Source organism: Girardinichthys multiradiatus, chromosome X (genome assembly GCF_021462225.1).
Source record: "Girardinichthys multiradiatus isolate DD_20200921_A chromosome X, DD_fGirMul_XY1, whole genome shotgun sequence".
NCBI lineage: Eukaryota > Metazoa > Chordata > Actinopteri > Cyprinodontiformes > Goodeidae > Girardinichthys > Girardinichthys multiradiatus.
This window is the reverse complement of record NC_061817.1, coordinates 26,819,334-26,832,647: the sequence shown is the minus strand read 5'-3', so window position 1 is coordinate 26,832,647 and position 13,314 is coordinate 26,819,334. Positions and strand designations below refer to the sequence as shown.

Sequence of the window (13,314 nt, the reverse complement as noted above, 5' to 3'; positions counted from 1 at the left end):
TTATTTCTTGCTGTCATTATTATTGTATATTATAGAACTCAGGGCATACTGTTTTAAAACTACAGTGTTAATGTTTTGCTGCCTTATTTACTTTTTATTCCAATTCATTAGTTTCATTTGTTCATTCATCATTTGTTTTTTTACACATGTTCTGAATTATCTTGATTTATCAATAAAGTAATTCAGTTTTGTTTAAAAAGGCTTTAGTTTGAAAGCTAGTAAATGTTATATCAATAAATAGCAGAGTGATGCTGAAATCTCACACGATGGGTCTTAAGATGACAAGGATGCTTGACCAAATCGAGAGACAGACTGCTGCTGACCAGGCATTTTCAGCCTGTATAAAAGCAGTAGCCCCAGACTCCACTGAGAACTGATAGGCATCACTCACAGGTAAGTCATTTGTTGTTTACATTAACCAATACTGGTACTTTGCTTTAAGTTATTAATTTCATCTTCTTTTTCTTGTCACCTTTGTCATGTCAAGTGATTCTTTGTAATGCTGATCGGAATTATTTGAAATGAAACAACTCCCTAATTAGTCCAGGATCAAATGAAGATTCAAATGAAAGATTTTAAGATTTAAAAAATTTGAGAAAGTATTTTGAGGAAAGATTTTCAGAAGGACATAAAGGGTTTATTTGTAACAACATTTTATACAATAATGTTTGATGCTATATGTCAAGCAGTACGTCTTTAATGCAGTAGGATGTAGGAAGGGGAGCATGCTGTGTTTTTTTTATATTTAAATAATTATATAAATCTTTCTTTAATAGCACCTTTAGACATCATCATATCCGGGTAACTCAGCTGGGACGCAGGTAGGATATATATGCAATGATATAAATATAAATAATATCTAAAAAAACATTTTAACATTTTTAAAATGGGCTGAAATTATCATAAAAATTTCATGACAATATGTAGGATTAAGGATTAAAATAAAAGTCATTCTTTTTGCAGGGCTGAAAACGTGCCAAAATGAGCACAGATGCAGAGATGGAGGCTTATGGCCCAGCGGCCATTTACCTCCGCAAGCCAGAAAGAGAGAGGATAGAGGCTCAGACTGCTCCATTTGATGCCAAAACAGCTTACTTTGTGGTGGATGCTGATGAGATGTATCTCAAGTGCAAAGTTACGAAGAGGGAGGGTGGCAAAGCCACTGTTGAGATAGATGGAGGGAAGGTGGGTTCAGTTTTGTTCAATTCTATAATTTTCTAGCATTTTCTCATTCCCACTGCATGTTATATTTTAAACAGATTTGTGAAAGCTTGTTTTCTTTTCAGACTGTCACGGTGAAAGAGGATGACCTTCATCCCAGGAACCCTCCAAAGTTTGACAAAATTGAGGACATGGCCATGATGACCCACCTCAATGAGCCCTGTGTGCTGTATAACCTCAAAGATCGTTTTGCATCTTGGATGATCTATGTGAGAATTTAGAATGAATAAATCACCATAATACATCAAAAGTACAAACTCAAATATAGACTATAATTTCAAGAAGGAATATTTCTGTTTTTTCAGACTTACTCTGGCTTGTTTTGTGTCGTCGTGAACCCCTACAAGTGGCTTCCAGTGTACGATGCTGAAGTTGTTGTGGCTTATAGAGGCAAGAAGAGGATTGAGGCACCCCCTCACATCTTCTCTGTCTCCGACAATGCCTATCAGTTCATGCTCACAGGTAAGATGTCATACAGTGACAGACGGTGATTCAATTTTGCTGCATGAAACAGCATGAATGTAAATAAACATTAATGTTTCTTTCAGATCGTGAGAACCAGTCCATCCTCATCACGTAAGTAATAAAAAAAATTATTTGATGTTTATTTAGATGTGCAGAAGTGTAATAATGTGAGTAAACAATATAAATTATCAAATGTTCCTGTCCCTTAGTGGAGAATCTGGTGCTGGAAAGACTGTTAACACCAAGCGTGTCATCCAGTATTTTGCAACAATTGCAGTGACTGGATCTAAGAAGGCAGAGCCGGCGTCAGGAAAGATACAGGTATGCTTTCCTTTAAGGGTACAAAGGTCAAAGAATCATCTGTTAGGATAATATTTACTTAAATAAATTGAATTTACACTTGACAGGGTTCACTGGAGGATCAGATCATTGCAGCAAACCCTCTGCTGGAGGCCTATGGTAATGCCAAAACTGTGAGGAATGACAACTCCTCTCGTTTTGTAAGTATTAGGGGTCAGAAAGAAAGTCAATGATTTTGAGTTGAATATTGAGAATTCTAACAGTGTGACATGTTTAGGGTAAATTCATCAGAATCCATTTCGGAGCCACTAGCAAACTGGCCTCAGCAGATATTGAAACATGTAAGTCATTTTGACAAATTATTCTGTCATGTTTGAATGGGTTTTGATTTAGGTGCAGTATAATGCTGTTTGGAAAACATTTAAAGACATGCACAACTAATGTGTGATGAAATATATTATGAAGTATATTGTTTTCTTACACTGATCTGTAAAATTTAGATCTGCTTGAGAAGTCCCGTGTCACCTTCCAGCTGTCTGCTGAGAGGAGCTACCATATCTTCTATCAGCTGATGACAGGCCACAAGCCTGAGCTGCTGGGTATAATATTAGATAATTTGCTTGCAACGTTTGGATGAAAAAACACACCATGCATGTTATAGTTATTTATTCTAATCATTTACAGAGGCTTTGTTGATCACCACCAATCCCTTTGACTATCACATGATCAGTCAGGGTGAGGTGACTGTCAAGAGCATAAATGATACTGAGGAGTTCATTGCAACAGATGTAAGTTTGTATGTTTAGCTGATATAAATCCTGCTTTTCAAGGTGTGTTTTGAAGTTCAATGACATGCTTCAAATCTATTGTAGACTGCAATTGATATTTTGGGCTTCACTGCTGATGAAAAGTTTAACATCTACAAGCTCACTGGTGCTGTAATGCATCATGGCAACATGAAGTTCAAGCAGAAGCAGCGTGAGGAGCAGGCTGAACCTGATGGCAATGAGGGTACAAGCAAACATTACACAATTTTTATCTAGTTTCCAAATGCAATGCTTCATAGTGTAATGTCAAGTTGGCTTTTGTTGAACAATAACTGTCTTTTTTCCAAAAGTGGCTGATAAAATCGCCTACCTCCTGGGTCTGAACTCAGCTGATATGCTGAAGGCTCTGTGCTACCCAAGAGTCAAAGTCGGAAATGAGATGGTCACCAAAGGTCAGACCGTCCCACAGGTAAATTAAACCCATCTGTGATGCTATGATTTATTCTTGTTCAAATATAACAAAACCTCAAAAAGCTTAACAGTTGCTATAAAGGAGTTTATTACATAAAACGGGCAATTACTTCTTCCAGGTCAACAATTCAGTCAGCGCTCTGTGCAAATCTATCTATGAGAAAATGTTCTTGTGGATGGTCATCCGTATCAATGAGATGCTGGACACAAAGCAGGCAAGAGCCTTCTTCATTGGAGTCCTGGACATTGCTGGATTCGAGATCTTTGATGTGAGTAAATAAAAAAATATTTTAAAAAGTCTTATAAAAATGTCCTAACTTGCAATTAAGTTAAATGAATCTCTATAATTACAGTACAACAGTTTGGAGCAGCTCTGCATCAACTTCACTAATGAGAAACTGCAACAGTTCTTCAACCACCACATGTTTGTCCTGGAGCAAGAGGAATACAAGAAAGAAGGCATTGAGTGGGAGTTCATTGACTTTGGTATGGACTTGGCTGCCTGCATCGAGCTCATTGAGAAGGTAAGTAGCTGCATCATTCAGTGAGCTTAAATTAATCAACTCCGAATGTTTACATGAATTTAGGTGAAATGTTATTTAAGTTCAAGTTTTAATTTGAATTAACCATTGTTCTCAGCCTATGGGAATCTTCTCCATCCTTGAAGAGGAATGTATGTTCCCCAAAGCTTCGGATACAACTTTTAAGAACAAGCTGGTTGATCAGCATCTTGGCAAGACCAAGGCCTTTGAGAAACCAAAGCCTGGAAAGGGCAAAGCTGAGGCTCACTTCTCCCTGGTTCACTATGCTGGTACAGTGGACTACAACATCACTGGCTGGCTGGACAAGAACAAGGACCCACTGAATGATTCAGTGGTTCAGCTCTACCAGAAGTCTGCAAACAAACTGCTATGTCTTCTCTATGTAGCTCATGCAGGAGCTGAGGGTAAGATTGCATGTATATAAAGCATAAATTAATTATGTAAAACTCCTTCAGGCACTTATATATTTACAGTTTTATTAATTAAAACACAGATATACTGTGCTTAAAGGTGCTCTTTAATACATTAATAGCCTAGTTATGACATATTTATGGACTAAAAACATAAACTACGTTTAATTTAACAGAACAGAGAGCCACATGTTAGGTCAGATTCAGAAAGCATCTAGATATTTATTTAGTAAGATATGACAGGAAAGATTTCATTTTGCGTCGGAGTATATCCAGTATGATACTGTTTTGTAAGCAAGGCATGAGCTGTTTAAATTGGACCATTCAAAAACGTAGCTTCTGTAAATCAAACTATTTGGCTATTCATTTGTTTTTAAAACAGAATCTGGTGCTGGAAAGAAGGGTGGCAAGAAGAAGGGTGGTTCCTTCCAGACTGTGTCTGCTCTGTTCAGGGTACGTAAACGTTCATTGAGAACTATGAGAACCTCCTGTTACAATTCAACTGAAGGTTGATTTTATGATGCTGATCTACAGGAGAACTTGGGCAAGCTGATGACCAACTTGAGGAGCACTCATCCTCACTTTGTGCGTTGTCTGATTCCCAATGAATCAAAGACCCCAGGTAAGATGCCCATTTTTACTGATTTTAATGATCCAAAGTTTAAGGACACTGAGGAATTATTTTTGACTAAATATATTTCCAACAACCAGGTCTTATGGAGAACTTCTTGGTCATCCACCAGCTGAGGTGTAACGGTGTACTGGAGGGCATCAGAATCTGCAGAAAGGGCTTCCCAAGCAGAATCCTCTATGGTGATTTCAAGCAGAGGTGGCGGCTGTTTTTAATATGAACTGAATATTTGGTCATTTTAGTAAAGATCATAAAAAACTGATATACTTGTATCAACTTTGTAGATACAAAGTATTGAACGCCAGCGTCATCCCTGAGGGACAGTTTATTGACAACAAGAAGGCTGCAGAGAAACTGCTGGGCTCCATTGATGTGGACCACACTCAGTACAAGTTTGGACACACTAAGGTATGTCTCCCATCAGATAAATAAGACATACATACAGCATAATAAATCAATGAACATCCTTTCATTCTGAAATTTAATACATTTGCAATATCTGTATAGGTGTTCTTCAAGGCTGGTCTTCTGGGTACTCTTGAGGAGATGAGAGATGAGAAACTGGCTTCACTGGTCACCATGACTCAGGCTCTCTGCAGAGGATATGTCATGAGGAAGGAGTTTGTTAAGATGATGGAGAGGAGGTTGGAGTGGTATTATATTTGCAAATGAATTGCATTACCTTTTTGAAGCCAGCTCCTTCTGTAGTAGAAATAACCTTTTTTTTGTTAAACTGATTTTCCAAACAGAGAGGCTATCTATAGTATTCAGTACAACATCCGTTCATTCATGAATGTCAAGAACTGGCCATGGATGAACCTGTACTTCAAGATCAAGCCTCTGCTGAAGAGTGCTGAGACTGAGAAGGAGTTGCAGAATATGAAGGAGAACTATGAAAAGATGAAATCAGACTTGACTACAGCTTTGGCCAAAAAGAAGGAACTGGAGGAGAAGATGGTCTCCTTGCTCCAGGAGAAGAATGACTTGCAGCTCCAAGTGGCATCAGTAAGTAGGCAAATATCTAATCTTTCTAAAATATCAGTTTCTCAGAAGAACATTGACCACATATTTTCCAATCACTACAAATCATAGGAAGTTGAGAACCTTTCAGATGCTGAGGAAAGATGTGAAGGGCTGATTAAGAGCAAGATCCAGCTTGAGGCCAAACTCAAGGAGACAAGTGAGAGACTGGAGGATGAAGAGGAAATCAATGCTGAGCTGACTGCAAAGAAGAGGAAGCTGGAGGATGAATGCTCTGAGCTGAAGAAGGACATTGATGACTTAGAGCTCACCTTGGCTAAAGTGGAGAAGGAGAAACATGCCACTGAAAACAAGGTTAATATTACGCACTATTATTTGAGTACAATACACGTAAATACAAAATTTATCAACTCTAAAAAGCTTGAGTTCATTTAAAATTGTGTATTTCATGCAACCTTTAGGTGAAAAACCTGACAGAGGAGATGGCTACTCAGGATGAGGCCATTGCCAAGTTGACCAAGGAGAAGAAAGCCCTCCAAGAGGCACATCAGCAAACACTAGATGATCTCCAGGCAGAGGAAGACAAAGTCAACACTCTGACCAAGGCCAAGACAAAGCTGGAACAGCAAGTGGACGATGTAAGAAAACTGTTTATTTACCTTTATAGTTTGGCCACAAGTATGACCTGTTTTTGTTTTGATACATAAAACTGAATCTACCTCCTATGTGATAGCTTGAGGGTTCACTGGAGCAAGAGAAGAAGCTCCGTATGGACCTTGAGAGAGCCAAGAGGAAGCTTGAAGGAGATCTGAAGCTGGCCCAGGAATCCATCATGGATCTGGAGAATGACAAGCAGCAGTCTGATGAGAAAATCAAGAAGTAAATGCAGACTTTCTTTAGTTTTGAACATTCTCAATTAATGTGTACACAAAATTAACCTGCCTTTATTCTTGAATTCCAGGAAGGACTTTGAAATCAGCCAACTTCTCAGCAAGATAGAAGATGAACAGTCGCTTGGTGCTCAGCTTCAGAAAAAGATCAAGGAGCTCCAGGCAAACATAATAAAATTTGTTCCCATTTGGCCTGTTTTGGTTTCACTCTTTACAAAACGATCTTAGCCATTTAATTTACTTGTATTCTAGGCTCGCATTGAGGAGCTAGAAGAGGAGATTGAGGCTGAGAGGTCTGCTCGAGCTAAAGTAGAGAAGCAGAGAGCTGACCTCTCCAGGGAGCTTGAGGAGATTAGTGAGAGGCTTGAGGAGGCTGGTGGAGCCACAGCTGCTCAGATTGAGATGAACAAGAAGCGTGAGGCTGAGTTCCAGAAGCTGCGCCGTGATCTTGAAGAAGCCACCCTGCAGCATGAATCCACAGCAGCAGCTCTTCGCAAGAAGCAGGCCGACAGCGTTGCTGAGCTGGGAGAACAGATCGACAACCTGCAGCGTGTTAAGCAGAAGCTGGAGAAGGAGAAGAGTGAGTACAAGATGGAGATTGATGACCTGTCCAGCAACATGGAGGCTGTTGCCAAGGCAAAGGTAAGAGACCAAGTTTGCACCTTTAGAAATTATTTTTGTTTTGTCTATTAAATTTGCCGGTATGATTTGACCTGAAACACTTTTGGAAACTCTCAATAGACCTACATAAAAAAATGTATTTCTATTTATATAATTCCCTTAATATTAATATTTCTAAGTTTGCAGCTTTAGTTAAAAGTATGGGAGGGGGAGTTGGCGGTTGAGGTAGAACAGCTTGCAATTATTTTTGTCCTTCATCTTTGAGGTTACTGCCTTTTCATTGTTCCAATGATCAATACTGTGTATCAAACAGTTGAAAATTTAATAAAGAAAGTTTAACTAAATTTGCCAGTATAAAATGTATGTTTTATGACATCAGGGCAATCTGGAGAAAATGTGCAGGACTCTTGAAGACCAACTGAGTGAAATCAAAGCTAAAAATGATGAGAATGTTCGTCAGCTGAATGACATTAATGCACAGAAAGCAAGACTCCAGACAGAGAATGGTAAAACACCCAACCTTAATTTAACAAATTTTATCTGTAAAAATGTGTAAGATTAATACATGTGTGCCTTTCATAGGTGAATTTGGTCGACAGCTTGAGGAGAAAGAATCTCTTGTTTCTCAGCTGACAAGGGGCAAGCAGGCTTTCACTCAGCAGATTGAGGAGCTCAAGAGACACATTGAGGAGGAAGTGAAGGTATGGCAGTTTATTGTTCAACTCTTTAGTTTAACAGAACAATTTTAAAAAGGTTTTACACAGCAATGTCTCGTATGTGGAAGTCAATAGAAAATCATTATACTCTCAACTTTGTGTTTCCCAGGCTAAGAATGCCCTGGCCCATGCTGTTCAGTCGGCCCGCCATGACTGTGATCTGCTCAGAGAGCAGTTTGAGGAGGAGCAGGAGGCCAAGGCTGAGCTGCAGAGAGGCATGTCTAAGGCCAACAGTGAGGTGGCTCAGTGGAGGTCCAAATATGAGACTGATGCCATTCAACGCACTGAGGAGCTGGAGGAGGCCAAGTGAGTTCAAATAAATGTCTCTTAAAGAAAGTACATGTATTTTTTATTGTCTGTTTCTACTAACCTTCTTACCTTTTCTACTTCTTCACTACAGGAAAAAGCTTGCCCAGCGTTTGCAGGATGCTGAGGAGTCCATTGAAGCTGTGAACTCTAAGTGTGCCTCTTTAGAGAAGACCAAGCAGAGGCTCCAGGGTGAGGTGGAGGACCTCATGATTGATGTGGAGAGAGCTAATTCTCTGGCTGCCAACCTTGACAAGAAGCAGAGGAACTTTGACAAGGTAAGATGCTGTTCTTGAATCCAAAACTATCTTCACCCAAGGCAAGACCTGAAAATGAGTGACCTGATCCATGCGAATGTAGGTCCTGGCAGAGTGGAAGCAGAAGTATGAGGAGAGCCAGGCTGAGCTGGAAGGAGCCCTAAAGGAGGCTCGTTCTCTGAGCACTGAGCTGTTCAAGATGAAGAACTCCTATGAAGAGGCGCTGGATCAGCTGGAGACCATGAAGAGAGAGAACAAGAACCTGCAGCGTACGTCATTATTAATTATGCGTAAAGAATGAAGCAACCTAATTTTCATGCAGTACTGCAACAGCAATATTGCTTATTCACTTAAAAGAAAACTAACAATTATATATTTCTTTTTTGTTAGTAATATTTTATTTATTTTTCATTGCAGAGGAGATCTCAGATCTGACTGAACAGATAGGTGAGACTGGAAAGAGTATCCATGAGCTGGAGAAAGCTAAAAAGACTTTGGAGACTGAGAAGTCTGAAATTCAGGCTGCACTGGAAGAAGCAGAGGTAATACCTTTCTCACTAATTAATGAACCATTTAATTGATGTATTACATAAAATATGCATTTTCAAATCACTTTATTTTTCTTACAGCTAATCTTGCTCTTTGTTTAAATCTTTTTAAGGGCACTCTGGAACATGAAGAGTCTAAGATTCTCCGCGTCCAGCTGGAGCTCAACCAGGTCAAGAGTGAGATTGACAGGAAGCTGGCAGAAAAAGATGAAGAAATGGAGCAGATCAAGAGAAACAGCCAAAGGGTGATTGACTCCATGCAGAGCACTCTTGATGCCGAGGTCAGGAGCAGGAATGATGCTCTGAGAGTCAAGAAGAAGATGGAGGGAGACCTGAACGAGATGGAGATTCAGCTTAGCCATGCCAACAGGCAGGCTGCTGAGGCCCAGAAACAACTGAGGAACGTCCAAGGACAACTCAAGGTGAGGTTGGTGTTGGAGCACAAATTTAACAGATGTTTTATAGAAAAAATATTTCTGACAGACAGTTTCTTTTAGGATGCCCAACTGCACCTTGATGATGCCCTCAGAGGACAAGAGGACATGAAGGAGCAGGTGGCCATGGTGGAGCGCAGGAACGGTCTGATGGTGGCTGAGATTGAGGAGCTTAGAGCCGCTCTGGAGCAGACAGAAAGAGCACGTAAAGTGGCTGAGCAGGAGTTGGTTGATGCCAGTGAGCGTGTCGGACTGCTTCACTCTCAGGTTGGGCTTTAGTCATTAACAAGAAATAAGGGCTTTCATAGCTATGAAACTAACACATCTAAAATGTATCACCCTGATTAATTTACAGAACACCAGCCTTCTGAACACCAAGAAGAAGCTGGAAAGTGATCTGGTACAGGTTCAGGGTGAAGTGGATGATGCCGTTCAGGAAGCAAGAAACGCTGAGGAGAAGGCCAAAAAGGCTATTACTGATGTCAGTTTACTTCTTAGAAACCATCCAATTCAATTCCTTTGTTGTATTAACTGGGTTTTAGTTGTTAACTTTAATCAAAACTTGAGACAAACCATTGTTTCAGGCTGCCATGATGGCTGAGGAGCTGAAGAAGGAGCAAGACACCAGCGCTCACCTGGAGAGGATGAAGAAGAACCTGGAGGTCACAGTCAAAGACCTGCAGCATCGCCTGGATGAGGCTGAGAACCTCGCCATGAAGGGTGGGAAGAAACAGCTCCAGAAACTGGAGCAGAGGGTATGAACTGTAATACCTTTGAAATTATCTAATTCAAAGAGAACAATCAATACATTTGCCATACAATATCAAGTGATCCCAAGGCATATTTTTATTGAAAGATTTGAATTTCTTACCACAAAAAAGGTTCGTGAATTGGAGTCTGAGGTTGAAGGTGAGCAGAGACGTGGAGCTGATGCTGTTAAAGGAGTCCGCAAATATGAGAGGAGAGTAAAGGAGCTGACCTACCAGGTAATTTTTAGCTTTTACAGTAACTTTTTATGTTGTTGTCAGCGCCTACCATATATCCGTGTTACATCTCTAGACTGAGGAGGACAAGAAGAATTTGGTCAGGCTTCAGGATCTGGTGGACAAGCTCCAGCTTAAAGTCAAGTCCTACAAGAGACAGGCTGAGGAGGCTGTAAGTCAAATGTTTTATTTGAAATATTTTGTATTTTAACAAATCAAAAAAATATTACAATATTCACATATATTGGGTAAGTATCTACTTCAACAACTGACCAATTTATTTCTCAGGAGGAGCAGGCCAACACCCACATGTCCAGGCTCAGGAAGGTCCAGCATGAGATGGAGGAAGCTCAGGAGCGTGCTGACATTGCTGAGTCTCAGGTCAACAAGCTCAGAGTCAAGAGCCGTGATGCTGGAAAGGTAACATTGTTTTTTTACTAAGTATATTTCTTTATGACACTGCGTTTACATAAGTCACCAAATAAAATCCTAACTTTGAAATTTCATAATAACTAATTGATTTCCGTGCTCTTGTTTGTCAGTCGGATTCTGCAGAGTAAGAGTCATCATTTACTGAAGTCCTTTCAGCGGAGTTTATAAAATATAAGCTGGTTGTTTGGATATGTTTCTTGGTACAATAAAGATGAGAATTGTGATTGGCTTTCATGATCTTGTCATTTTTTTGTGGAATGACGTGGAGCCCTCAACAATATAGGCTTTTGTAGATTAAACAGCAGTGGCAATGAAGCACACAATATACTGGACAAGTGTTATCAAAATTGTTTTGTTTAAATCTGCTTTGAATCTTCAATGTAGATTCCTGAAATAATACCAACCCTACCATCCAGTATTGTCTGACATGACAATGACCCACCTGTTTGCACACTGCCCATTAACAGCAATTATCAGATGTTTTTTTGATTGTCTGTTTATGATTTATATTACATTTGAATACTCCACCAGATGCATAAAATAGATTTAGACAATTATAGAGGATTATAAAAGGCATTAACATAAAATAAAGAACAGTAAAACAAAATGTTAATATAATGGTATCTACCTCCCATGAATACATAAGGCGAATCAAATTCTGCTTACTACATATAAATGGCCCAGTCCCTCCTTGCATCCTAGCAATGTCCTATTTGAGATGTCACAAGCAACAAACACTGCGTTGCCAAGTCCTTCAAGTCTGTCTCATGGAAAAAAAGCTGAGGCTTGACCTGGAATCTTGGAACAGAATAATGTCTCCATGCATGCTTTTGGTGACCTTTCATCTTTGCGCCTTGGTGGGCTTTAATAAAGGGGGAGTACTTGATTTCACAGCGCTTTTGTATGCCTCTAAAGGGAGTGTATGGTGACAGGAAGACATGTCCTTGAAATGCAAGCAGCAAAAGAAATCCCCATCTCAAATCCATAAAAGTGTACTCGTTTTTTACCCAAAGAAAATCCAAAACGTGTTAATGGTAGCAGGGGGACCTGGCATCTTAGGGAAAAACAAGTCAGTTTGATAAACATTCTGATAAGTGTTAAATACTATGAAACGAAGTACTGAAGTGGAGGAGCATGGTGTTTAGCACTGCCCTTTATTTTAGTTTTGACCATAACTTTTCTGGCTGCAGTTTGCATTTGCCCCCATTGTCTTTTTTATCGGTTTTCAGATCATTATATCAAAACTGACTTTATGGGGGGGATTCCGTTTACAAAATGAATTCCCCAAGCTTTTTTTTTTTTATAACAATTAATACTAATTTCAAACCTGATACTAAACCATGTTTTAGCCCCTAAAAATCCCTTTGGAGTCATGAGCACTGTAATTTAGTTTCAATAGTGGATCATTCTATAAATATATATACATTACAATCAGTTGAATTTTGCATTTTCTAGCCAGCAAAATAAAAAAAAAATCCTTTGTCTATTAATAGTAGAGGAAGCATTTCCATTTGTTCCATTCATATGAAATGTTTTTATGGCTGGATGGTGAAGCTCAAAATAGTTTTAGGTTGGAACTTAAGTTTTACTAGAAGCCTTTGATGATGTGTCTTTAGCAGGTGCCAGTCTTGATTACATAAGGCAGCTGGAGAACATTCATTTTCCCATGGGAGGAACTTATTTTGAGCAATATCCTGTGCAAAATGCCACCTGCTTTCATGTCCATGTAGGGTGACAACTGGTGGCAGCTAAACATTTATGGGTAAGACCTCATATATAGATTTACTACAGAAATGTCAGATTCACCAGCATCCAGTAACTGGAGACTACAAGCGTTTTGGCCACATTTCCAAGCTTAAGTGCCATGTGCATTTCTGCAATAGGTCATTAAAAAGTACCAAAGTCATGCCTATTAATAAAGTGATTTCATTTCAATTTAATATTTTACTTCAATTGCATCTGTAAAGAAGAATATGTATTTAGAAGTTTCCTTTAAGTGTATTACCTCACGCATGCACACATTTTATTATTCTTTAAAGATTTAGTGAAAGCTTGTACTTAAAAACATCCGTTTTAATTAATATTATTCCAATAAGAGATCAATTTACCCCAACTTTAGTACAACCTTTGCCCATATAATTGCATATATATATATATATATTTATATATATATATATATATATATATATATATATATATATATATATATATGTATATATACATATTTGTATATTGTAATAGTAATACACTGTTATAACTATAACAATATATATATATGCTGCTAGAGCTCCATTATAACTTGAATTGCAGGGTAAGCTTTGCAGCAGGCTGAAGTTTTC

The 13,314-nt window shown here is 38.9% G+C and overlaps 1 protein-coding gene across 1 annotated transcript; it reads left to right on the top strand.

Moving 5' to 3' along the window:
* The first annotated feature begins 803 nt into the window (after positions 1–803).
* Positions 804–11,199, top strand: LOC124862872 (myosin heavy chain, fast skeletal muscle-like). Its single transcript, XM_047357053.1, has 40 exons — positions 804–821; positions 964–1,185; positions 1,287–1,430; positions 1,527–1,683; positions 1,770–1,797; positions 1,896–2,007; positions 2,094–2,186; positions 2,264–2,327; positions 2,487–2,585; positions 2,671–2,774; positions 2,859–2,997; positions 3,104–3,222; positions 3,344–3,493; positions 3,578–3,748; positions 3,864–4,170; positions 4,559–4,629; positions 4,711–4,798; positions 4,888–5,005; positions 5,092–5,215; positions 5,315–5,451; positions 5,557–5,812; positions 5,900–6,142; positions 6,250–6,426; positions 6,522–6,667; positions 6,750–6,840; positions 6,931–7,320; positions 7,679–7,805; positions 7,882–8,000; positions 8,125–8,321; positions 8,416–8,599; positions 8,682–8,847; positions 8,996–9,120; positions 9,240–9,548; positions 9,624–9,827; positions 9,916–10,041; positions 10,145–10,315; positions 10,442–10,546; positions 10,620–10,715; positions 10,832–10,963; positions 11,086–11,199. Exons 2-40 carry the CDS (start codon positions 982–984, stop codon positions 11,101–11,103), a joined length of 5,811 nt encoding a protein of 1,936 aa, XP_047213009.1. The 5' UTR covers positions 804–821; positions 964–981; the 3' UTR covers positions 11,104–11,199.
* Positions 11,200–13,314: the final 2,115 nt, after the last annotated feature.

Excerpts from the sequence above, each read along its gene's own strand:
- LOC124862872 (XM_047357053.1), top strand. The coding sequence starts at position 982 with ATGAGCACAGATGCAGAGATGGAGGCTTATGGCCCAGCGGCCATTTAC. Across the intron at positions 2,328-2,486 it reads CTCAGCAGATATTGAAACAT|ATCTGCTTGAGAAGTCCCGT; the intron begins GTAAGTCATTTT and ends TGTAAAATTTAG. Across the intron at positions 7,321-7,678 it reads AGGCTGTTGCCAAGGCAAAG|GGCAATCTGGAGAAAATGTG; the intron begins GTAAGAGACCAA and ends TTATGACATCAG.